A 26,833-nucleotide genomic window follows, 5' to 3' on the forward strand; every position below is an offset into this window, starting at 1 on the left:
CTGCGTAATGAAAAGCTTCCTTCTTCAAGTTTTGATTGATAGTTTCCTTAAATGGCAGAGACGACGAGTTGATGGAGTCTGGAGTAGTGGTAAAAGCTGAAACAGCAAAACTCTTCCGCTCTGTGTTAAAGCCAAGACAAACATCTTGGTTTAGTGTTTTCATAAAAACTTCCAGCAGTAATCTGCAAAAAGCGCAAGTGAGTTCTGACTCCAGCTGCATGCGTGAAGAGCAAGTGGTGAAGGAAGCAAGCGAAAAGAAAGAAATTGTTTGCCACATTTTCTCCAAACAAAATATGTTTAAATCCCACAGTCTAGACAGAACCAGTGATTGGAACAAAACAACGCTGAACTGAGAGAACAAGCAACAGATACTCAGATTTCATGAGAATAAAAAGACTGGGAGTGTAAAGAGAGATACAGTGAGGGGCGTCACACTCATGTTGATGTTTCACAATACAAATTTGTCACATTTATGATGCAGTTCTGCGCAGTCTGACTTTGGAGTGGGATCTGGCGAATGCCTGAATTTACCGACATGGCTTCTCACTAGATGTGCAGCCTCCCAGGGAAGCTAAAATCACATCTCTACACTGGATGTATATGTATTTCCTCTTCTTTGGACCATGTTTGGCCGCCATTGTGACTCTGTCTTTTATGAAGTACAAAGACTATAAAAGACGGGCACTGTTGCTAATGTACCTAGTGCGGGACCATAATGCTCATAGGACTGTGCATGTGTGCTTGCATGTGTGTACATTCAGCTGGTCATGTGTCAGTTTACATACATTATGAGATGATGATCATAATCCCTCTCAACATCTGGCTACAATTCATTGACAACCAAAACAAGACAAAGTCTGTTCTTTCTCATCCGAACCATTTGTAAATTACTCTATGAAGATAGACCATCACTCCGGCATTTTAATAATCTTAACACCATTTCAATAATTCACCTAGGTAGTCCAAATGAAAAAAAAAAGAAAAGAGATTGCTGACTAATCTGTGGATTACGGTGATGATTTCTGACTGAGGTTGAGGATCAAGGTAAAATGTGATGGGAGATGAGCCATGGGGCTTACAATGCGAGCTCAAAGAGGATTAAGGTAAGGATCTATTGGGGAAGCAGCATTACATAAATTGTTTTTTTGTGCACAAAACATACATGTGCACACGCGCGCACACTGATGTTTCTCTCCGGAAAGGCCAGAAATGAATTGACTTTAATTCCCCCTGGTGCAGTGGTCACAACATCCTGTGAGGTGAAGGAAATATCTAATCTAACTTGATCCCAACAAACTTTATAGTGATAGATTGTTTCTTATTCTCTATTGTTCATTCAAATTTATTTACCCAGACATAAACACAAATGCCACTCAATGTGTAAAGAAGATTTGTAGCGATTTATTTCACTGGATAAAAGATGCCTTTCATCCTTATATCCACTGAGAGATTCTAATGCAGGAACTGACTCAATCTTCTGGCTAAGTACATGTTTTACATTTATACCAAACTTGCAAATAGTTCTTGTCGCATTTCATAAACACATTTCATGAATATATTCTAAGGCACAGAAATGCATTGAGCTGTGGTAGGATTTCAAAGCAGTACAAAGCCAAGGGAATTCAATAGATATGCTTTTATCTATGTACAGTGAGAGAGGCCATGTCTTATTTGTTAGACAGTTTAATTCACACTGTCACCTTCACTGGTCATTTTAGGCTCTATGCCGGCACCAAAGTTATAATCTCCAGAGAGATTCGGCGAGTAAACGTCATCGTATGACACATTAACAAGGAAGACTATTGGGACGGGAATGAACTGCGTGTCTGTGTACAGTATATTGTACCAGTTCGAGGATGAAGTGTCCGTAAGCATTTTGGCAACACCAGACCACTGATGCCTTCTGACAGGGAAGTCTATGATGATTAGCATCACTAACTCTGTCTCACACACACGCACGCACGCACGCACGCACGCACGCACGCACGCACGCACGCACGCACGCACGCACGCACGCACACACACACACACACACACACACACACACACACACACACACACACAGCTAAGCGGGTAATTACACAAGTGCACATGTCCAGGCCTTTCCCCGTCTCTCCACACTGATCTACATGGAAAAACACTCAAAAGCAAAAAAGACATTGTTATGAAGAAAGTCTGGAGTCGGGCGTGTTTGTATGTGCATGTATTTATTAATTTTGCATCGTCCAAAATCTGATTTAAAATTCACACTATGAGGAGTTGTTTTACTTGTGGGAGAGAAAAAAAAAAAATACTGAAAATGAATCGTTAGTCACAAATACAGCAATTTTCTGCATTTAAACTATTAAACCAGCCCTACAAAGCAAAGCCTGGGGAGCATTTGGGGATTAAGGGCCGTGGAAGGGCTTAAGAACACATAATGGTGGCCTGTCATCAGCATTTCCATGTAGTTTTTCTATGGAACACATGTGACTTTTTAGATACAAACATATGTCATCTGACGTGTGATGACACTCTGAGGAAGGCTGCAGATGCAGCCAAAACATGTCAGCAAGGTAAAAGACTTTTCCTGCATTTCACTGTCGTTAAAAAAAGAGTCCAGAACATACGTATTTAGTATGCCAAAATGAACATGATTACACGAGGTACAAACATGTTGAGTTTTTAGGATATTATTACAATAAGTTTAGCGTGTGAGTCAGGCGGTTAGCCTCAGATTAGACTAAGTCCGAAACAAACTGAATAATATGTCCCTGGAAGGCAATAAATGTGGGTTTATGCGCCGTATGTGTATCCGAGTCTGTTCCGTGGGCGCACACACTCACATCTGTACATCAGTGTTCCAGCTACGTGCTGGGAAGAGGTGTGTTCCGGTGTTGTCATGAGCTATAAAGCGTCAACCTTGAAGATTGCAAGTGAACATGTATCCTACTCAATTTTACAACAAACTTGAATCCAGGTCCCTTGTTTGAAGACAATCCTCAGGACACGGGAGAGATAATAATAGGATCTGAAAAATGCAAATAAATGTATTATCATGTCCAAAGGAACAAGATGTATCAGAGGGAATTGCAAGTTTTCTTCTATTTCATTTTTTGGAGAGACTCGCAGACAGATGACGTTGAGCATGATCATAAGCCATTATCCACATGATTAGGTTGCACTAATTTAGGGTGTGGATTGAGTGGTTAAGAATGTGACAGGAACTTGACCCGGCTCCACTAACATATCCAGTTACTGTTACTGTGTGTGTGTGCGCGTGCGTGTGTGTGTGCGTTAGCCATAGACATGTGGAAGTCCTGTCACCACACACTGATGTGTTTATTTCACTGCAGCTGGGGTAATCACTCACACACATAGACAGACGCAGACAGACGCAGACAGACAGACAGACAGACAGACAGACAGACAGACAGACAGACAGACAGACAGACAGACAGACAGACAGACAGACAGACACACACACACACACACACACACACACACACACACACACACACACACACACACACACACACACACACACACACACACACACACACACACTCAGACACGCGCACAGGCATGGCTCCACCTGCTATGTGCACTCTGCTGAACTCCTCTGGCCTTTGGGGTCACTTCAGCTCTTTTAGGTTTAAAGATAAACATACGCTGGTCTTCTCAATCCATATCTGCATGATCCTCACAACAATATTAGTGGAAATATTGACGGTAGGCCAGATGAATGTGAAAAAGCTGTTTCACCTTAAGGTTTATTTGATATGTTTTCCAATTGATTTCAATGGTCCCAACCCCAAAATGCGAGGAGATAAACCGAAATGGGCTTGAATTTACTGAAACTGGAGGATTTTTCACTGAAAGTGAACATTGTACAGCACCTGTTCTCTACCATCCATGTTCATAAAGCCTTTCCTGTTGAACTACTGAACTCTCGCTGCTGAATCTAACAGCTTTCCATCAGCTTTTAAAGGCTTTCTATCACAGCCTAAAGAGATTTAGATGTGTCTCCAGGATTTCACAATGCCTCAAATTGTGTCTCTCAAGAGCTTTGGATGGAAAGAAGATAAAAGCATGTCGAGGAGACTGACTGTTGACGGGAGTCGTGCTGTCAGAAGTAAAGTGAATAGGAAGTAATAATGCATCATTGTGTGGATACGTTCTCTGCAATCAAGAACCAGTTTGGCCCTGACCTTGCAAAGCGAGCAGCTGTGCAGGAGATAGATGATCACTCGCTAAACGGTTTTTTGTCATGCTTTAATGAACATGTGTGCATATTTTTAGGAGCGCTTCTGCCCATGCATCTTTGCATATCTATGGAAAAAACATAGATTTATGCATATGTTATTGTCTATGTGTGTCATATAAATATTAATGTAAATCGTGAGTGTGTTTGTTTGCTTCAAGTCGCTGCTGCTGCTGCATGTTGACAGCCATGTGATGCCAGCTGGGTATTAAAATGAGGGTATCACATATCAGGGCACCAACCCCATCACATTGACAACTTTACACCAGTCGTCAACTGGTCGCAGCGGCGAGCGCTCCCACTAATATTAGAACGTTTTTAGAGAGGTCACGGGACACCAAGCAAAACGAGAGCTGTCCATCAAAGGGTTAGAGAGAGAGAGAGAGAGAGAGAGAGAGAGAGAGAGAGAGAGAGAGAGAGAGAGAGAGAGAGAGAGAGAGAGAGAGAGAGAGAGAGAGAGAGAGAGAGAGAGAGAGAGAGAGAGAGATCACCATGTGAAACAGGAACATGAGAATGAGAATTGTGAAAGGACATGATAAGAACAAAGAGAAATAGAAAATCAGAAGAGATAAAAAAGAAAGTCAGGACTACAACCTGAGGTCATCAGCAGGTTTTAAAACCAAATCCCTCTAATCAGCTTCAGCAGACAGGGGAGACAGACCAATCCATTTGCCCCAAGATCCCATTATGACAGCAGAGAAAGAAATGGAAAAAGTAGCAAATTGAACACACTAGAAAAAATAGCTCTGAGTGTCCGTGCGTGTGTACTCGTGAGATTTGCGAGTCTGCTGTTGTGCATGAAAGCACAATTTTGAAGCAGGTGTCGAAAAAGAAAATGCATGAAAAATGCAGCTATGGCGGGAGTAGTAAGAAGTCATTAATGTGGAGATTTGTCACCAAGATGAAGGAGCGTGAGCTGGGAGTGTGAATGTGGGTGTGTTGAGCCGTTGTCAAAATTCCACCAATTTATCTGCTTGATTTCACTCAAAAGGAGATTTCGAGGAGTGAGAGAATAGGATCACTTTGCTACTTCCTACAGCTCCACTATGTCATTCTCCCTTTCTTTCGGTCCCACCTTCCTCCCTGCCTTTCCCTCACACCATCCCTCACTTTGTATGCTGGCTGCTGTGAGTGCCTCCATTGCCCGCTCTCCTTCAGTTTCTCTCTGCCCTGTCTTTCTCAGGGGAGCTGTGTACTTAGGTGCAATTGAAAATGACTATCAAACCCTAAGGAGTGAAACCTGATTCAGAGACTCCTTATCCGGCAGCACAGCCTTCTCCGAGAGCTGTGCTGCTCTTCCCATGCGACCAGCTAAATGAAATTATGTATTTTCTTCCGCTCAGGTGGGAAAAGTGCCATGTGAAACCAGGAAAGTAAAGAATAATCTGAATTGTAAACGGTGTTCTTTGCTGTAGTTACTACCCACAGGGAGTGAGAAGTGACATGTACAGCTGTAGTTAAGTGCAGGTTTACTATGCGAATCCTCTGATGAGCAATTTGAATGTCAATTACTCAGTGCACTTGAGGCATACTATACTGTCTCAAGAAGGCTAACATGACAATGTGTATGCTAACCACAGGTTCAATATGCATACCTGTATACTTGAAGTTCATTCTTGAAAGTAAACCTCACATGATAAACGTCTTATTCAAAATTGTCTCTCCATAGCAGTCAGACAACATATGCTTGCTTAAGCAGCCCGGCCACTGCTGTGCTCATTACAGCATTATACACAAGTTTTCGGTTCCTGAATGTGTAGCTGTCTTCATTTTGTTTACATTTAAAAGTTAACATTTAAATACATAATGTCCAGTTGTGTTAAAAAGAAGCAGATATGGACGTCTTTTCCGAGTCCATTTCGAGCAAACCCGAAGTACAGCGAGAAGAGGAACATTGCAGATGAAAAAATGAGAGGAATGTAGACGAAACTTCAGCAGTCACTAGGTTTTCTGCATGTAACTTGTGCTCAAATTAGCTCTCTTGGGACACTTAAGTCTAAGTTTAAAGTTTGGATTCTTTGGATCGGTGTTACCTCAGTGCAGCAGTACTTTTTAAGTGCTTGTCTGTCACAACAGGATTCAAGCTGTTCCCCTCATTTCACCCCCATGACAATGCAACATGTTGTGTAATACAAGACACTTACCCATAGTACTGTAAATGCATCAAGATCAGTTCAGTTGGGATTTTTTTTCCATAGTGTGGAATGGCTATAATTAACATATGGCAGTTTTATGGACTCCAAGTAAGAAATTCCAAATACATCAGTATATTTTAAGTAGAATTTTAGGGTACGTGTACTTTTTTTCATATGATTTCCAACTTATACTATATAATCCACTTGAGTGTGTTCTATGAACTAATTTCATGGTTACTCTGGGTCAAAGTTATTCTGGTATCTTAATAACACAGCTCCACAAGTTATTTTCATGTGGTTTCTGTTTTATCCTATTCAGCAATTCACATAGTTAAGTTATGTTAGGTATAGTTAAGTATGCTCCCCAGTAAGATTGGGGTTTACGATAAAAAATAAAATCATTGCTTTTTTTGATTGGCGCGTAGCTCTAGTACAAGAAAAAAAAAAAAGTCATTTTACAAAACATGTCAAAAGGCCACAGTCAATTTTTATTCAGCTCACCCCTCGATCACTGCCTGCAGACTGTGAAGGAATGCACGCGCCCATCACACCACTCAGTTCTGCCGTCTGTCGTTCAAAGTTCCCGGCAATTTCAAAAAGTGTCACATCTGTAATAACTGACTTTTCTATGGCACTTTCAAGCTATTTCCACTTGATGATTTCTATTTTTGTATCTTTTTACATCCTCCGTTGTCTTCATTCTGTCATCCCCTGTCTTCAATCACTCCCTCGTTCTGCTTCAGCAGTCCTCTCTCCTAATCTCACGTCTCACTTTGTATTCACCTCGAGTGGAGGTTTAACGATAACGCCGCACATACCTCAGCAGCTGGTATACCCTCCGGAGGGCGACACTGCAGCAGCACTTCCTGCTCCAGAGACACTTCCTTTCCCAGGGGCTCCTGTTCAAATGACTTCTTCAAGTCTGAGGAAAGAAATGAGAAACTTAATGCCCGACTTAAAGAACGTGTTATAATCTGAAGCAAAAACATTAGAAAATCACTGCAGATGCACGTTACAATGATGCTGAATAACAGGTACATTTAAGAAAGGTGTTGCAGAGTCGTTGCTTAGACATCCAGTGAGAAGGTTTTACCTATGTTTCCCACTCTGGGGATCCTTGTGGTTGGCAGAGGTTCAAGGAGAGACAGTGACAAACATGAGCTCACACTAGTTTAGTCATTTAATCTGGGAAACGTGCCACCAGGTAGCAGCAGTGGAAATAGCAGTGAAAATTCTCACTGAAGCGCAACTGCTGAGACAGTGATTAAATTATACTTATTTACAAGTGAAAGTACTGTAGTTAAAAAATAAACAAGTACAACGTATTTAAAAGCAACGAAATGAGATCAACTAGTGACTCGACTTGGAAGATGTTTCTCCCTTATCCAATGGATGGATGGATGGATGATCAGTGTACCCAGTAAAGACTTGTGATTTACAAAGTTGCAAAATAGATTACATTTTGAGAATTGAACACAAGCAGGAGTGAATCTATTTCAAGTAATACTCATAAACGCAGCTGAAAATACAAGTTAATTACAGCAGTAACACTGGATTCTATTAGTGTTTTTGCATTTTTGTTCACATATACTTGTCACTGTATCTATACATATGAGCTCCAACTTGGAGAGAAGGTTTTTTCTTTTTTGTCATTAAAAAAAAAAAAATCCACTTAAACCACAAATTTTTGATCCTTTGGAAAATACGTTTCAAGAGATTTTTTCAGGTTTTTTTTTTATATTCTTTTATATGCAGTGTTGTCTTGTTGCCATACAAATAAGCCTTCAAAACCAACCTTGAAATACCTATAGCTTGTATTTTTGGTATGTTGGAGCAGAGAACCATCAAAAACACACGGGACAGGAATTCCCATGATAAGGATTGAAAATGTCGAATCCAAAAGTTTTACACATCTCTGTCACAATTTCTCTTTCAAACACACACACACACACACACACACACACACACACACACACACACACACACACACACACACACACACACACACACACACACACACACACACACACACACACACACACACACACACACACACACACACACACACAGGCTTGCAGCCACACTCATTCATTTACTCAGAATTGTGTGTATCAAAGCTACAGCAGCAGTGTGAGAACAGTGGTTTCTTTACATTTATAGATGCAAGTGTTCTCTCAGAAAAAAAGTATACAAGTATGTTCAGGTTATTTCTTTCCTATGACCTGGCAAAATAACATGCATACACAATTTAGAAGAAACCCTTGCTCTAATCCAGCTTCCCCTGACAGAGGGATTTCTACTCCCCAAGTGATGAATCGCTCTCAGGCAGAGATGAAGAATTCATCCCTCCGGACTATTCATATCATCAGTCTTCTGATTCCAGCATTACTACTGATGATGCCAACCCCATGAAGATGGATGAGGGGGAGATTCTGGTCCTGGGTGAATATCTAGAAGTAGGCTGTTATGGTCTCTAACTAATGCTGAGACCCTGTGCTATGCTCCACCCGGAGCCACTGGACCAACATGTGACGCTATTGCAAGGACTGGTACACTGGAAGAGTTTCAAGCTCACAGTCACTCCCACAATTGTTGAGCACATTGTGAAAATGACAAACGTCCAAGGCAGATGTTGGCGGTGCTTCTTGGAGGGGCTGGGGATGAACCTTTCCACCGATGGCCGCAAGATAACAACAAGATGTCTACGCCAGCCAGGTGCTGCTACCATGGTGGCAGCAGCCAACCACAACAACCCTACGCGCCACAGCCAAGGACAAAAGGAGGCAGTGCAAACACCGCCCAGCGAAAAGAAGGAGGATGATTAAAACCACCTCTGAAAAGTATGACGGGCCCTCTTGGAAATACTGGAGCTGGTCGTATTTCAAGACAGCCACACATGCACGCACGCACACAGCCCTGCATGCACATACACCCATTGTGACTGTTTGAAATCACAGATCAACACAGCAGAGCATACTTTCAGCATACTTTTTTGCCTTACTTGGAAACATTGAATGCAGCTGCCCATTGTTTCCCACATCATTACCCACAATTCTCAAGTTTTCTTTCATTCCGTAAGTGTTTGCCAGAGTTGTGGTATTTGGAGCAGGCCAAAGACAATAAATGATTCACACAAATGGTTCACAAACTGCGATAAATGACAGCATTACAAAGCAGCAAGGAATGCATTGGCGTTTCTTTCACCAAAACGTTTCAGAGAAAGCTCCACTGTTTTCATTTTGCTGAGGAAAAAAAAGTTCACAGTAGCAGACTTCATGAAGAGTTCACCCGACATTTAAATAAGGGCAAAGGGAAGAATGAATGACAAAGGAGAGAGGAAAGGAATCAAATGAAAATACGAAGTAAGAATCTTTGTGCAGACAGATGAATGGATTGAATAGAAAAACATTTTAGTTCAAGCGATTGTCACGATCGTTATATTTCGCTTAATTTCCCCCCCCCCCCCACCATAACGCTGCTCCTTTCAAACAGTTCAAGGGATGTATCTCCAATCTTTTTGTCTTGCCTCCAACACAGAATCTTTAAAAATATACCACAGAAAGGTATTTAAACTGTATGCAGTACAGATAGTATATTTTTACAAATATCTTGACCACTGTACGTTTATTAATCTCTCCGTCTTTCTCATATGAACTTTTCATTTAGCAGCTTGAAGAATTTTAATTTGCTGCCTTTTGATACATGTCCACTGTATCGTTGGAGGAGGTTAACAGATGCAGAAATAATTTGCCTGCCATGGCAAACAGCTCATAGAGCAAATTGTAATTTGAGTATGATGACCAGACTTTTCAGGTGAATTTATTTATGGTTCTGATGAGATGCTCTATATAAGAACATATAAAGGGGAGAAAGTGAGAAAGTAAAATGTTTTTAAATTAACGTAGCTTCACAGATATGTTTGTGACCTTAATTGTCCACAAGCTGTGGGCCAATAGATTTACTGAAATAAGAAAAACAGCTGAACTTCACAGCTGGTTCTTCACCTTACATGAAAATTGGTCTGAAATGTCCCTGTTTTCTACTTTGTAAATGTTTTTTGTGTTCACATATAAACTTTATTGATGCGTGTGTATGACAGCCTGTGTGGAAGTGATAGCAAGATTTGCAATAAGATGAAGCATCATTTATCACAAATTCAACTACTGTCAGCAAGTAAGAGTGATTAATTACATTGGATACATACCCAAGGACACTGAATGCACTGGAGATGAATGTGTGATGTTCATATGTGATCTAAATGATATTTAAGGAGATATATATGTGTGTGTGTGTGTGTGTGTGTGTGTGTGTGTGTGTGTGTGTGTGTGTGTGTGTGTGTGTGTGTGTGTGTGTGTGTGTGTGTGTGTGTGTGTGTGTGTGTGTGTGTGTGAGAGATGTATGTTCTGTGAAATAACTTCATAACTTCTAGAACAAAGCATGTATGCTGCACTTAATGTAATACAGTGTATGATGCTTTATGGTGGGAATTTTAGCAGCGATGAAATAATGAACAGTTTATATCTTGTCAAAACAATGGTAAAAATTCCTCAAACAGGATTTCATCAATTATGATAATCTGTGCAACGGTTAAACATCCAGACCCTGTCTGGCATGTTTTTAGCTACCTTTCAAGTTGAATAATAAGAATTCCGGATCTCCATATTGGTCTTAGCAAAAACAAAAGGCAGATGTAGTTTTATCTTTTTTTTTTCAAAGCCACCATTGGTAGAGATCACACTGCCTTGATGAGTAAAGGAAGGCTTGTTTTCAAGGGCTTCATTATCCAAGGTGATTGGGTAATGGCTGTGTATGCAAAGGTACAAAACAATGTTTTACAAGTCTCTTTCAGTTTTTTTTCTGGTGTACACCATGTACACCAGATTGTGAAGGGCACTTTGTACAAGTGAATCACAACAACACTGCTATTGTACCAGCAGGGTTCATCACACCAAATATAACACAGGCCCTAAAAGTCTGTTCTAATAGCAGCAACACCAACACAATTTAGAAATTATCAACCCTAATGCTTTGATTTCACTTTGAAGAGACAAAGAGTCACTTTATTGGTTTGAAAGGATGGCCTGTGGCAATGGAAGACAAATCGTCTGTCCTCTGCCCTTCTGTTTTTTAAAACCATACGCAACACTTCTATATGAGGCTATGATGCGTGTGTGTGTGTGTGTGTGTGTGTGTGTGTGTGTGTGTGTGTGTGTGTGTGTGTGTGTGTGTGTGCGTGTGTGTGTGTGTGTGTGTGTGTGTGTGTGTGTGTGTGTGCGACCTTGTAACTCGTTACTCTGCTCGGTCCCAGGTGTACTCTTAATCACCTTATCCGTCAGCCGTGGTAGTCCATTTGTGGAAACACACAGACACACATTGAATAGAACATTTTTTAATGCTGAACTGGTCGACATTGAGTCACTCTCTAGGTATTTCATCAGGACAGTCACCTTACAGCGGTGCAAAGATATAGAAAGTGGCAGAGTGTGAGTGAAGGAGAAGTGGAACAGCAGGGGGACAAAGAGAAGGTGAGAGCTGGGATGGCAGGTGGGAGTTGAAATATGAGCAGCAGAAAGAGAGGAGTTGGCAGCACACAGCACGACCACCTCTTTTTTTTTTTTTTTTTTACACAAAAACCATCTGCCTGGTCCTTGCCTAATAAAGTCTTTTTCATGTCCACAAGATTGTCTCTATCAAACCATCAAATGAGATTTTGTGTCAACTGAGGCCACCTCATCCCATCTCCATAGATCAGAATTGTTCCACTCAAAACCAACAATCCATCACACCTCCCAACCATCAATCTCACTATGATTACATCTTCAATGTCAAGATTCTTATTGGACTTTAAAAGACAAGCTGGGGACAACATGTGATAGCGTCAAAACAAATGCACATATAAATAATGTACACGTGTAGATCATTTACATGTATAATCACAGTTCTCTTTTCCTTCTGCTTGAATTGAACCAAATACAGTGTGTGTGTGTGTGCGTGTGTGTGTGTGTGTGTGTGTGTGTGTGTGTGTGTGTGTGTGTGTGTGTGTGTGTGTGTGTGTGTGTTTGAAAGAGAAATGTGTGAGTGTTACATTGCAATACTAGTATGTTAATAGTAAAGAAGCAAACAAAATATTAAATATGCATAAGTTTTATCTTTTTTTCTAATGGCACTGCCAGTAAGGGCAGTGAGGTCAGCATTTATCTATAGAAGAAAGGGAGTACACCTGCCACTGACTTCACAAGATGACCCTTTGGTATCCAGGACACATCCATTTTGTCTCACTAATCGTTGAATTGAATGCCAGGTATCATAATTTACAGTGGCTTCAGTGGATTCACACCCCTTGAGTGTCCTCAAAGGTGCAGAAAGATATAATGCATTATTTAAAGTTTTACATATATTGTCACATTCCAACCACAAATGTAAACATATTTTATTGAGATTATATGTGACAGACCAAGTAGAAGGAAAACTGACACATGGTTTTCAATTGTTTTTCACAAACAAAAACAAACTTGTGGCATGCAAAAGTACCCGAGTCAATACTTAATACTTGTAATTTGCTTAATGTGTGTCTTTTTTTAATGTTTTTCCCTTTTTAAATCATTATTTCTTGTCAGAAACTTTACAAGAAAGAATTTATGCTAGAGAAAGCCACATCACCCCCAGGGAAAGAAGGGGGACTGGTGCCAACTAAATGTTATTGATAGAAACTTATGTAATGCATTATATGGTGAGTATTTTGTGAAACAACAGTATAAGCATTTGCAAAATATGTTTCTGTATGCAAGAGATGAGTTAGAGACTCATGAGAGCTCAGTGACAACCTGCCACATTTGCATCCATATGTGCGAACAAGGCGATAGAGGTGATTATGCAGTCTGATTTCTAGTAACACACAACTGACAAAGCGTTTTAAGACTTCAAAGATTCTCCAGTACAGCACCCAGGCTTCTTGAGCGAGGTTCAATATAATGCAATTTAAATGTTTAAATGGCATCATCAGATAATGTGTGTAGAGCTATATTGGATAAGCAAGTTATATGAGGACACCGAGTATTGCTGAAGCTGAATGATAACTTCATAATACAGTCAATCCCTGTGGGGGATGACAGCCTGAACAGAGCATGATGGTTCATTATGGGAGTAATCACCCAAAGCTTTAGCCCTAAATCCACCACATGGCTACCCACACAGCTCACAGAGAAACACACGTACATGGGCAGACAGTGAAAGACAAAGAGAGAGTGATGGAGGCAAGAGGAGGGGTAGTCCAACTGAGCACAACACACGTGAGAAGACGTGGACACAAGCAGAGACAACATGCGCAGAATTACTGAACAAAAGTGGAAGGATCCTCACAGTGTGGACAAATAAACACATTATCACGCTTGCCCACTAATGTGCTAAAAAAAACAACTGTAGACACAAGGAGAAAATGGGGAAGTGATTGAGGGATGAGACACACTTCTCTCATGCCAGGCAATTCCAGGAACAATTTCCTGGTCCTAATTAGTAAGGGAGATGGTGAAATGAGGAGTTGGCTCTGAGTTGATTTCCATAAAGATTGAGAATGAAATTAAAGGAGATTAAAGCAAACTGCTTGGGGGATGAACAAACACATACACATTTTCACACAGAAAGCTCGTCGGCTGCGGTGGACAGAAAATCTCACTGGTTTGGAAGCAGAAGTGCATATTTGTTGGTGGGGGTGAAGTAAAAAAAAGAAGAGGATGTGACATTGCGCCGTTGACACCAGGGGATCATGAATTCATGTCAGTGGAAGGTGTGCGCCTCCGTGCACGTGAACAAATACGTGCCCGAGGGAAATATGTGCACAGGAGAGCAAGGACAGCTGTGTCAATGCACTGACCCTGCTTCTCTCCAAAACTGCTTCATAAATATTACAAAAAACACTAGTAAACTCTCCAAAGTACATGCTAGAATTACTATAGAGTTCAGAAGTACAGACCTTGTGTGGTGTTTTTCAGCGTGAACTCTCCTGTATACAATATAGCCGCGTCAGCATCTCTTGCATAAACTCTTCCTGCCTCTCTCTTCATCTCTCTGCACCGCGTCTCTCACCACCTCCTTCCCCCTTAGACTAACTTCTTTTCCTTCCATTGCTCAACTAAAACTGTTATTCTGTTTGTGGTTAGTTTGTTGCCTCAGGCACCTCTACATAAGCACATTTTGGAGCAATTATCCAAAATGGGTGCCTCTGCCGGCATACGATCCAAGCCAGATCATAACGGTTTCCCCCGATGCAGCTGCTCAAGCAATAAAGAGCAATGTGAGATGCTTGGAAAGAGACGAGGAAAGTACTCCTCCTTTAGTCTCAGAGAGGATAATTTGGACTTCCAATTTGCTACACAATGGCAGGCTATGGTGAGAGGGGAAAAAAAACTACTTCGGAAAAAAAATCTGATGTGAATGATGAAGCTGTTTAAATAATTAAAAAAAACCTTTTTAAAAAGAGAGATGGCAGAGATTTATGAATTAAAACATTGATTGGACTTGATACATTATAGCAAAACTTTCCTTGCTGTTTTCCCTTTTGTCTTGGGAAAGAAATGAAATGATCATTCTTAAATTGAATGACTGACCATGCAGGTGGCTACAGTGTACGTGGTCAAGACAAATCAGGATTAGATAAAGAACTTCATTACAATGACTTTCTTATTCATGTACCAAAGGTGGCTCCTTGGCATGGTAAATGGCAAATCTAATTATCCTTACTGCATATAGCACATTTTTACCGCTTGAGCAGTCTCACTTAACCATCCACGCACATACTTACTCTATTGGTGACCGACAGCTGCCATGCAGGATTCTAACACAGGGAAATCGAGGTTCAGTGCCGTGCCCAAGGACAGCCTGACAAATGGAAAAGGCGATGTGCAGGAGCGAACCACTATCTCACAGCAGATGACAAATTTTTGCTTCATCAAAAAATAATAGTAATAATTCACAATAGCAATTGTGATGGCACGTACATCACTGCAAGTCTGATTCACCACAAAATTAAAGCAATTCTCGTTGGATGGATGGATGGATGGATGGATGGATGGATGGATGGATGGATGGATCAATACAAATAAAATGATGGTGAACAATTAAAACTCTTCAGTAAAATGACAACATCCTAAAATGTTAAAATACTGCATACTATACATATATAGATATATATAAAAAAATTTAAAAAAAGATTATGAATAAATACAGAAAAGTACCAACATAATAATCTATATACAAGTAAATATCCAAACATTCATTCCAGACATACCACAATAAGGCTTAAATCTAAAAAAAAAAAAAGCCCTATTGTATATGAAAACCAGACTGGAGATGTAGTGATTGTCAATCAAGAATTCATCAAAATGTATTAGGACTGCAGGAGGAAAGCCAAGAACGCATATAAAAAACCACACACGCAACAGGCAGAACATGCCATCTGTGCATCCCCCCCCCCCCGCACCCCCATAGCCGTGGACTGGGGATAATATTACCATGAGGATCGAACAGGAACCACTAGATCACCAGGGTTGAATCAGGAGAAAAGAAGTAAAACACAGAGCTGCTATCTGTGGAGCAAGTCGACAGCAGTGACCTCTGTTGAGATAGTGGACACACTGCCCTCGCCTGATACAACAGATTCATGTGCTAATTGTCTGGACAAGTGTCAAGAGGTGCACAATCACAGCAGAGCACAACACAACATGCTATCAGTTTAGCGTGACTGCAAAAACTGTGTAACATTCCGGATGTGGATGGGGGTGCATTATAATGCTCCAGAGAGGATTCTGTGCTCTGCTGTTAATTGTGCACCTATTTTTTTTGTTGTATTATAGGTCGTGCACACTGAATTACTCATCCACTTGCACTGAGTTTTAAAAATAAATATTTTCCAGTCTTGTGAGTGTCAGTGTTGTGGCAGCCGAAGCATAGGAAAAAAAGGGTAAATGTTGCACTAGACAAAGAGGTTCAACCTCTGGGCCAAATATAGTGCGTAAAGAACAAATAAGGTGAACATCCAAGAAGAGAGCACTAAAGATAACATTGACAGAGAGTTCTGTATGATGCAGTTCACACTATCTATATGTTTATGTTGTCTTTTATGGTGTTGTTTATTTCATTGTAATATTCAATGAGTGGGAAGCTGTTAAATATATTGACTTTATACAGCAGCGGGCTGCCCAGAGGCAAGGTGTCTCTGTATCACATGTCCTCCCTCACCTCAGGTGACCTCTACTTTTACACACCCTGTTTCCAGTTTTATTTACGCCATGTTCATTTTTGTTAGCTGTACTGTAATACCACAACTGACTGTGTGCACATTGAATATTGTTTTTCATCACTATGCAAGAGGTTTTATAACATCTTCTCCCGAAGAGAGTACGTTAAGACATTTTGAATGATTGTTTTAACAAATAATCAGTTTCAGTAATTTTTCCTTCACTCGTTCTTTAGCGATTGTGTGTTAATTTAACATTGAAAAGCCCTTGTTCAAAACGTTCTTTCCCTGTGTTCTGAAATGTCAATTAAACACACAATAAAAAAGAAACAACAAAAATTGACATGACATTGAACTTAAGTGTCATAGCCATTTTTGGAACGGTTATATAGGGAGCCATTTGCTCTAAAGAGAGTTTCTTTCCACCCAGGCCAGTTCTTTGACTGAACTCACCACCCTGTCATTTCAACACTGCACAACCTGTGATCAGCTTGAGACATCAGACAAGGTCTTTCCATCCACAGTCAGGTTTTTGAACAAGTAAACAACTTAGTTCGCTGACAGAGTGCCGGCCCTCTGGAGCACAGCACTTCCCCCTGGATGATGATTTGTGAAATGACTCATTAGGATGAAAAAATGGCTGAAAGGCCTGTCTGCTACTTCTATCAGGTTCTGTAAATAACACGCAATTGGCAGCGGTTCACGTTGGTTCCTCAGTTGAAACTATTTAAGGTTGCAGCCTTAAAATGAAGTGCAATGTATTTCATCTTTATGACTCATTTTGGGGGGTTTTCATATAGTTTGTGACCAAATATACCTGGTTGAATCGTTTGACATATTGTGTAGTGTTCATCCCCATAGTTTCAGTGACACCTGCTGTAACACCTAATAATTACCCTTAAATGTAAAACATACAATTGCAAAACAGTGAATATATGTTACTGTAATATTATTATTCCCACGCTTAGACTTTGAAAAGTGGCTTTGAGGGAGTGATTTCTGTGTGAGTAAGTCAACACTGTGGCTTACCACTTTTAACACACACAAATACCCTGAAGCAGTCTTTGACATCTGGAGAAAAGCTTAGTGGCTCACAGCAATGGTGAAGCATGTTGACCACACAGCACTCACAGGCACACACACGTGCACACACCCAAGCACACACACACACACACACACACACACACACACACACACACACACACGCACCCACACTATGTAAACATTTATTCAGTGTTTAAGACAGTCATTCTAAAGGACCTCTCGATGATATCGTCAAGAGGAAAAAAAAAGTTGTCCACTCAGAGTGTCTGGGTTAATGTAAATGATTATATAGCAACCATACAGACACAGATATCAGCCTGAAAACTGCTACTGCAAGCATGCCGTTTAATGTTAACAAAGGTCAAACGTCATGAAGGCAGTGTTTGTGACTGCGGCTGAGCGCAGTTCTTACCAGCTGTATTTGCTGGGTGACAAGTCATTGTATATAATGCCGTAAAACTACTTGCAGATTAAAGCCAAACCTGAAAGTGAAAGAGAGGATCCAATAGCTGCTGAAACTCCAGCACAAGAACCTGCTGTTGTTTTACTTGGTCTAATTCATCCATGATTGAAGGGAAACTTAAATTCATGCAGCTCAGACATTTGCATCATAACCAAAACAGACGAAATCCACTAACAGGCATTTTCCAGTTGACACAAGTAGTTGCTTGTGTTGCTGCGCCCCCTGAGTGTCTGGACTCCTGATTGCTATGCACACACGTCTCAGTGGAAGGTGGCAGAACAAATTGCCATCATCTGAAATGTGTGTGTGTGTGTCTGGGTGTCTGTGTGCACACGTAGTTCTGTATAAGTCTGTGTGTGTGTGTGTGTGTGTGTGTGTGTGTGTGTGTGTGTGTGTGTGTGTGTGTGTGTGTGTGTGTGTGTGTGTGTGTGTGTGTGTGTGTGTGTGTGTGTGTGTGTGTGTGTGTGTGTGTGTGTGTGTGTGTGTGTGTGTGACCTTGACATATTGCTAATCCATTGAAGGAGAAAGACTTGACCTGATAGCTGTGGGGCAAAAGAGCATGACTGACAACGCATGCACATTTGTGTGTGCACGTTCCCCTCACCCCGGTGTGCATGCCTGCAGTGCGGTGCATGTGCAAGTGTATGCATGTGTGTCTGTGTCGTCTGCTTTCTAAACTTGAATTAAGCAGCTTGTACCACCCACAGCATAAGCTAAAGTGCCATGCTTCAAAACTCCAATAAATTGGTCAGATTTAATATCCCTCATTGTGTGTTTGACATTTTTACAGCCACAACACTGATCGCTATTATGGAGCTGCAAACTGCATATTTATTTAGTGCCTTCAAGTGGTAATTCCATAGTTATTAAAAAAGCCTGAAGATGCTGGAGAGAATGAAATAAAAAAAAAAAAAGGGTAAAAAAATGAGAGCAAAAATGACAGGATGAAACAATAAGTGCACGCTAAGTGCATTCTGAGAGAGTGTGAGGGAAACATCTAAAGAAGAGGAAACAATGGGGAAAGAAAATGAGCGGGAAGGGGGATGCGGGAGAGAAACGCTGAATTGCTGTTGCACGGTGCAGTAGAAAAGACACTTTGCTCAGCAAGCTCGAGCTGCCAGGAAGCATTTTAATCACAACGGTAGATCCAAATAGGAGCCGAAAGCGGGGTAGGTCAGGAGGTTGGGTCGATTTGAAGTAAAAGGTTATCGCAAGAGGGGGCTGAGTGTAATCAGATCTGGTTAAGGAAAAAATCTCTGTTATAATGGAAAGAAAGAAAGTGAAGGACGGCAGAGCAGGCTAAGTCAGGAGGAAAATAAACACACTGTGGAGAAAGGAAAGGTAGAAATGAAAACTTTAGTGAAGAGGAGAGACATTCGGCAAGGTAAAGATGTGGCACAGTTCATCTAATTTCTCCCTTCTTTGATATTTGTTTGCTCTTTAAGAATTGAAAGAAGTATTTGTCACCACCATCCCTCCACCTGGCTTCAAACAAAGGTCTAAGTTGTGAAATGTTATAGCCTGCATGTCCACAAGCAGACTGATAAAACAAAAACCCCAAAAAAATTGTTTTGATTTAGTGAACAGCTTCTTTATATTTAGAGAGAGCGAGAAAGGAGATTTATGGCGTTGTGCTGAACGCTGGCTGCCATTAAAAACTGCCCTGGATGTCTGGATGCTCCAAAATACGTTAGCCAATGTCAATAGGAACATGCATTAAAATTGTCGGAGCTTCGCAGTATTGTAAAGTAATTTCAGCAGCATGCTCTAACAAGGAGCGGCAGCACAAGTGGAAGATTTTTCGAAGGCTGGAAAACACACACTTGTAGGTCTGACCGAGTTGAGAAAAAGATAAAACAAATGTGTGTCGGTGATGCGGCTTTGGATGCATAAAGCTGATATAATGATAACGTTAACAGCCAAGTTGCTTTAGGTAATGTTGAAATGTAGAGGCACACTGCTACCTTTGGGCTTACACACACATTTATGCATCCATAAACTCATGCATACCTTCAAGTGACAACTACTGTGTGGATAAGCTCAGTCAACTGACTGCCCTGTGTGCCTTTCTGTGCTGCCGCCGTCTATATTCATGTGTCTCCCTCTGTGAATTTCACAATCCTGTATACATGCACTTGCCTGCGTCTCTCTCTTACTGTGTATCAACTCCAACGTAAGCCAAAAACAGCACATTACCGGCTTTCATTACCCCCCAAGGAGGGCCCATTCCATTGGAGAATGTTATTAGCGGAGCTTAGAAGGATATTTCTGACTGTGTCACTAACTCTCTGCTGACAGACAGAAAAACATCCCAACATAGCAAAACACTGCAGACTCTCTCGATGCTGTTCCTCATTCATACACATTAGAAAGCTGGCAGGCAAAATTAACTGAGAAGTATCCTGCTGTAACCACCGTGCTGATGGCACCATGTACTATACTGTAAGTGGAGTTGAAAGCAAAAAAATGACTCACAATGCTCATATTATGTAAGTAGTTTTTTTTTGCCTACTTTTACAATGTTGTAGTTTCACACATTAGTTACAATTTACACCATGTAATCTACTCGGCTTAAAATCATAACTGACATAGTTATAGTAGTAGTTCAAATGTTTTATTTGCATTTTTGTAGCCAGGGAATCTCTTCTATATTATCTTCTCTAACAGAAATGATTATTTCTTCATATGCCCTTTAACATTGTTTCTTACAGTTTACTGTTTGTCTCAGGAAAGTGCTTTGAATGAACACAGGTAAGCACGGGTAAATTAAATATCTACCATTGACAATGCAATAAAAACGGAAGGCTGATAAATAACTACTAGTTAACATACAGTAGTTGCACTTGCGACTGAGTACAATTTAACTAGATCAAGTAATTTTACAAGAGTAGACCTTTTAGCACTCTGTCCTCCTCTGATTGTATATTGGCTTTTTTTTAAAATGTGTCAATTTTAATTGATGATTTAATGATTTGAACTTTTTATTAGGGCTCATGCGATGTTTAAAAGCCAGTTTGCGTGTTCATTGTATCTTTATTGAAAATAGCATGCCCTTTCTTGGTTTCTTACATTATAAATAGCCAAGGTATAAGAGTGTAAATGAGAAAAAGAAAAAGAAATTAATCAACCACTGCAAAAGTGAAAATGTGAGAGGTATTTACAGCTGAATATAATAACCTGAAAGTGAAAAACAAGGGTCAACATGATGGATTTCCATCTACAGCACAAATAAGACCAACCTGGGAGAAGAGCACTTCCATGGTGCACGTCTGCTGGAGTGATACTGTCTGTTAAAGTACTACATGTGTGGATGTGTGCAGTATATCCTGCGTGTCTGCTGAATGGACTCTGTCAAAGTCCCCTGTTGTCCTTTTGAGAGTGCACTCAAGCAGAGCCAGACTGTCAGTATTTGCCAGGTAAGCTGCAGAGGTGGGGTCGATTTTGTTATTGGTATTTTTCTTTTTTTTTTTCTGCTTGACCTTTTCATAACCTGAGCAGTCATACAAGTCCCCGTTGTCTTATATGGCTGAATTGACCAGTGCAATGATGCTTGAAAAACTACTGTTGTGGGCTCAATTCTCAGTGAAAGGAGCTTTGATGGAACAATCCATTTGGGCTCTATGAGGCTTATGTTGACAGAACAAACAAGCTTTTTGAGATGACGTCTATCAAACATCTCAACTCCCTTGCTTTTCAGTTGCTACAGAGCTGTCAAGTGACTATCAGTCACAACAGGAATCAGCTCCTTCTTTCCATTGGACTGTTGGTGAGATATAACAATCTTAAAATGATTTCCCCATGTGATAAGTCTGCGCGCAAGTGTAACACTGTCTGCTGGAGTGATATCAGGCCTGCTTGGGTTTATTCTGGCCTGTGTTCTTTTGGTGACCTTATAGTCAGACTCCCAGTTGTCTTATTAAAGTCTTCACTAGACCATAACAGGAAGCTACTGACTCTAGACTAAAGTTACAATGTTCGGTCTCTGCTTTCAAAAGGTACTCACCAAGTATCACGTAGCATATAAGATTTTCAAGGTTCATCCAAAACATTTCTCTTTTTATGAGACTTTGGTTTTTGTAGTTAAACGTAATATGTTGTGACTATAATGTGGCATAAGAGCTCTTTTCTTCCCTCAAACTGCATCTATAAATCAAGACAATGGTTATTCTCAGCCTTTTTGGCCAGCAGGACAGTTTTGAATATCTCCAAGAGTCAGAAATGTGGGAAACCTACTTCAGCCATGTGCAGCAATAAAACATTAGAATTGAAGATGACGCGATTGAAAAAAAACCCAGAACAAACACAATCTTTTTAAGTTTTAAGGTTTGTCTGCGATTGTAAACTTCCTCTCTGATATCCGATACAGCAAAACATTACATTAAAACAAGCACACTCGTGGACACGCACTTTCACCAACGTAGAAAAATAGGGGCATTGATAAAAAAAAAAGAGAAGAAGAAAAGCAGGGAGCCCTTTTCCACGTCGAAATTGTATTGGCAATTGGAAAACTCACGAGAAGACACTTTGTAGAATACTGAGCAAAACCTGTCAAAACGCTCAGTGCAATGTGGATGTGCTGCAATGTTTTGGCACATCAGCGATCCGAGAGGGGGTCAAATACATTTCCTAAAGAAAAACTCTGGGGGATCCAAGCAAGAACAGTTGGGAGCCACTGCATTACTCAACCATATTCAAGCCCCCCTTTATTAGATAGGAGCCAGGAAACAGGAGATGATGTAACTGGTCTTCATCCTCAAGTGTTAGACATTGTTGACAATATCAAAAAACAACTCACACATTCTTGTGAAGCATACACAAAGACTACCTTTTCCATAGTGTATTTGCCAGCTTACGGTAATGTACTCACATGCGATGCGGACATGTGCCTTGCGGCTTTTGGTTGTGCCGGCAGAGCTCCAGGCCACGCACTGACACCAGTAATCTTCAGGACCAAACAGCTCCTCCACTTGCTGCCGGGTTATTTCTATACTGGCTTCTCTTACCACCAGGCCTGCAGAGGGAAAGAAAAGGAGATTTGCAGTACAGTCACAATTGGGGACATGAAATAGAACAAACTCTCAAGAATGGCATGTCACAAATTCCAATTTTAGTGAGTAACTGATACTCATGAAACATAAAAAAATTAAATAAAAGCAAAGCTTTTGTTGATGCAATTTTCCTTTTTGTTAGCTTAAAGAACAAATGTCAAAGCGGTCCACGGTGAATGTCTTAGAGAGTACATGTAGGCAGGGGATATTAATTCAATATCTGCCGCTGTTTACAAAGCCAGATCATTGTTGGGAAGATTCACTCGGGGTTTAATGTAAACTTTGTGAGATTGTTCTCCCTTTTCACTTTTATGGTTTATCTCACTGAGTTCTCATTCTGGTCTTTTCTCTGGTGTTTTGAAAATATCATACATGTAAAGAATAAGAGTGAGGTTTAAATAGCTGCAGCCAACTGATAAAAGTACACAGAGCACATATACCGGCGCACTGCAGAGGGAAATAAGAAATGGAGAGCAAAGGATGAACTCCGGATGAAAATACATATGATATAGGAAAGCTACAAGCAGATCATGGGAGCAACAGCGGGAGGAGAGAGAAATTGAACAACTCGAGGAAATGTATGGCAAAAGAATGATTTATTGAAGTAAAAGGGAAACGGAAAAGGGTTCAAGTAGGGATTGGTTAGAGAAAAAAGAAAGGTTAAGCTCATGGATTGGAGAGAACGGCAAGAGGGAAATGAGAGAAACGGTACACTAGGAGAAGTAATGGAGAGCAACATGACAGAGTCACAGGGAGAGGAGGAGAGGGGATAACAGAATAAGAGGTGGGAGAGGGCAATAAAATGTGAAGAGGGAAGGAAAAGGGAAAGAAGATAAAAATGGATTTAAGTAAAAGTATGTTGGGACTAGAGTGAAGATGAGCAAAATGTTATGAAAAAGATGTTGGCAGTTTTTTTTTTTTTTTTTTCAGGTTGAGCAGTATTACAAAAAACCCAAGAAATCATCTCTATGGGGTTCCGTGAATCTGACTGGGGCCACTTACTTATGAAGACTGTGAGTTCTCTCCGACGGAGAGACAGCCATAGTAAGCAACCCAGCATAGAGGCAAAGGGGACCGGCGGGAAGGCAGAAAGTGAAAGCCAGTGCACAGGACTGTGGTGGACTTAAAGCCGATAATGGATGGCAAGAGAATTAAAGGAGAAACTGTGAGGGCAAAGACTAAGAAAGGTAGCACAAGCTTTTAGGAAAGCTGGCTACAAGATGGATCCATGGTTTATGAAAAAGGCAGACAACATTTGCGGTGCAGATGGAAACCCTATAAAGTAAAGGAAGACCTCAGTCGGTTTGAAAATTCAAAGCCTCTGATGGCACCGAGACCAAAGTGTAAAGTAAGAGGAAAGAAAAGAGCTTGTGCAAAGCATAACTGGACGAAATAAACAAGTGAAGAAGGGATGTTGTGAGGACAAAGTGCAAGACAGTATAAAAACCAGTGTGCATTTTGAAGCTTAAGCAAACAAACCAACGAGGGACATTGATATGGTTTCACAGCTTAAAATGAAAGGGCAGAAGAGCACAGCGAGAGAGGCAGAGGCTACAAAAGGCAGCTAAAGAGGCAATTATAACCGGCAAAACAGGACTAGAGCTGAGACGAGTCGGGAGACAATTGCAATGAAAAGAGAAATCAGAAGAATGAAAAAAATAAGACAAGAACAAGTAGGGCAAAAAAGAAGCGGGAGACACCATTGAGTGCGCTTCTGCCAAAGCAATGAAGAAAAGTAAGGCAATTAAAGCAAACGGTTCAAATGAGCCGGACAGCTAGTTATGGCAAATGGACTCAAACTAATTCAAAAGAAAGCACATGGGATGTTGCATGATTGGAACTATGGGATCTGGCAACCCCGAAAGAGCAAGTGAGTGTGCTTCTGCTGAAAGCAAATAAGAGAAAACGTAAATATACTCAAAGCTTTTGCGTCACGTTTGGCTCAATGGAGTGAAGACCAAAAACTATTAGCCCTGAAATATTATTAAACCACTGAAGTGGCTCAAGTAATAGCCATTAGCGACATTGTAAACTTTGCATTGGTTTCCACAGAGGTATGCGTGCGACAAAACTCAGAGTTTATAGAAAATGATGCAACACTAAGATATGAAAATATACTTAGAATAGTTAATTATAGGGAATTAGGAAACAGAAATCTGAAAGTACAAAAGGGAAAAAAAGAGCCCATACAACAGCAGCCCTGCAGAACGAAAGATATTGTTTCTGCTCATAGTATTCACTTCTCAGAGACATAAAGTATGTCGCTGCGGCTTCAAGACTGAAGAAATTTAGGATGAGCAACTTCAGGCTTTACACTCAACAGCTTATTAAGCTTTTAGATAGTTTGGTATGCAGTGTAGCTCAGCAATAAAACCAAAAAATGACATATTTATGATTCCACAGATGTAATATTACTGCAAGTAAAAAAAAAAAGTAGATTAGCTCATCTTTAGAATGGATGTGATGTGGATGTGACTATTCAGTCCAAATGAATGTTTTCATTACTGGTCATCTGGAGGCTGATGAAGATCACTGCATAAGTGACAAATTTGCACTGGGGATGAGAAAGGAATCATGCATTTTTCTTTTGATTTATTGTCAATTAGGAAAAACACTATCTGCAAAAGTACACAACATAAAGATATTCATTTGTCGAGGGTTTTGTCACTGAACCTTCAAAAAAGTCCCAGCCGTTTCCACTGTTTGCAGCGTTCATGAACCAAGTGTTGCTCGGCAAAAGTGACTGAATTACCCGAGGCTTAAAAAGTCCTCAAACGTTCAGTGTCTTACTTTGTTTAGATACAGTGCTCAAAACATTCACATCAATCTGTTATGAGGAGACAAGCAAAGGATTTTGGGCCTCTGTAGCATGACAGAACATCGCATCAACAAAACCACTGCTGTCAGCCGAGGGAGGTGAGGGGAAAGACGTAGATGAAAAATGGAAGACGAGTATCAAGACAAGTGGATACTGTCACAGACATTTCTATCAATCACAAGAGAGCACACAAACCCCCAAAGTATATCCCGTAGCTGTAAAGCGCCGATTCTTATCACAAACCTCACTCTTCAGCTGGAAGTGAAAGCGCAAAAGTGGGGGAACGTGCTTTGTCAGGTCAGGGCTGTTTTATTTGATGAATAGAGAGTATGGATATGCAGAGGATTGTTTTCTCTCTCTCTCTCTCTCTCTCTCTCTCTGGGATTGATACTGTACTGCGTATTCACAAAACAACTCTGCTGCTTTGAATGTGATAGTTGCAACATGGCTACGCCTACATAAATTGTTCTGTTTTGCTCTGAGATTTAGACCAAAATAAGGTTTAACAGATAGAAAAAAAGTCACTACTTTCACTATAGCAAAGATACTGTGGGGATCTTTTCCTAACTCCTAAATGTGTTAAAGGAGATACCACAGACAAACTCCGTAATCTAATGCTTTACCCTCAGTGAATCTATAGCGAATATGTTTAAAAAAACAAAAAAAACAAAAAAAGAAGACAATATGCTTCAAAGCAGAACTATAACCAATAGGTTACCAGATGCCTACAGAAAACCATGTTTACATGTAATCATATCATACACCGGATTTCATCATTTGTGTTTTTACAATGGCCTCAGAAAAATGTTATCTACACATTTCCATAATTCAGTACATAATTATGTAATGAT

At 40.5% G+C, this 26,833-nt stretch overlaps 1 protein-coding gene across 2 annotated transcripts in view; it reads right to left on the bottom strand.

Moving 5' to 3' along the window:
• LOC308112571 (netrin receptor UNC5C-like) overlaps nt 1–26,833 on the bottom strand; it is a 189,367-nt gene that overhangs the window by 57,242 nt on the left and 105,292 nt on the right. For both annotated transcript variants that reach the window (XM_080468212.1, XM_080468211.1), the window contains exons 3-4: nt 22,984–23,127; nt 7,197–7,300 (exon numbers count right to left, since the gene is read on the bottom strand). In XM_080468212.1, the coding sequence (XP_080324338.1) occupies nt 7,197–7,300; nt 22,984–23,127 (248 nt within the window). The remainder of the gene's footprint in view (nt 1–7,196; nt 7,301–22,983; nt 23,128–26,833) is intronic.

Source organism: Lipophrys pholis (assembly GCF_963383615.2).
Source record: "Lipophrys pholis genome assembly, chromosome: 7".
Taxonomy (NCBI): Eukaryota; Metazoa; Chordata; class Actinopteri; order Blenniiformes; family Blenniidae; genus Lipophrys; species Lipophrys pholis.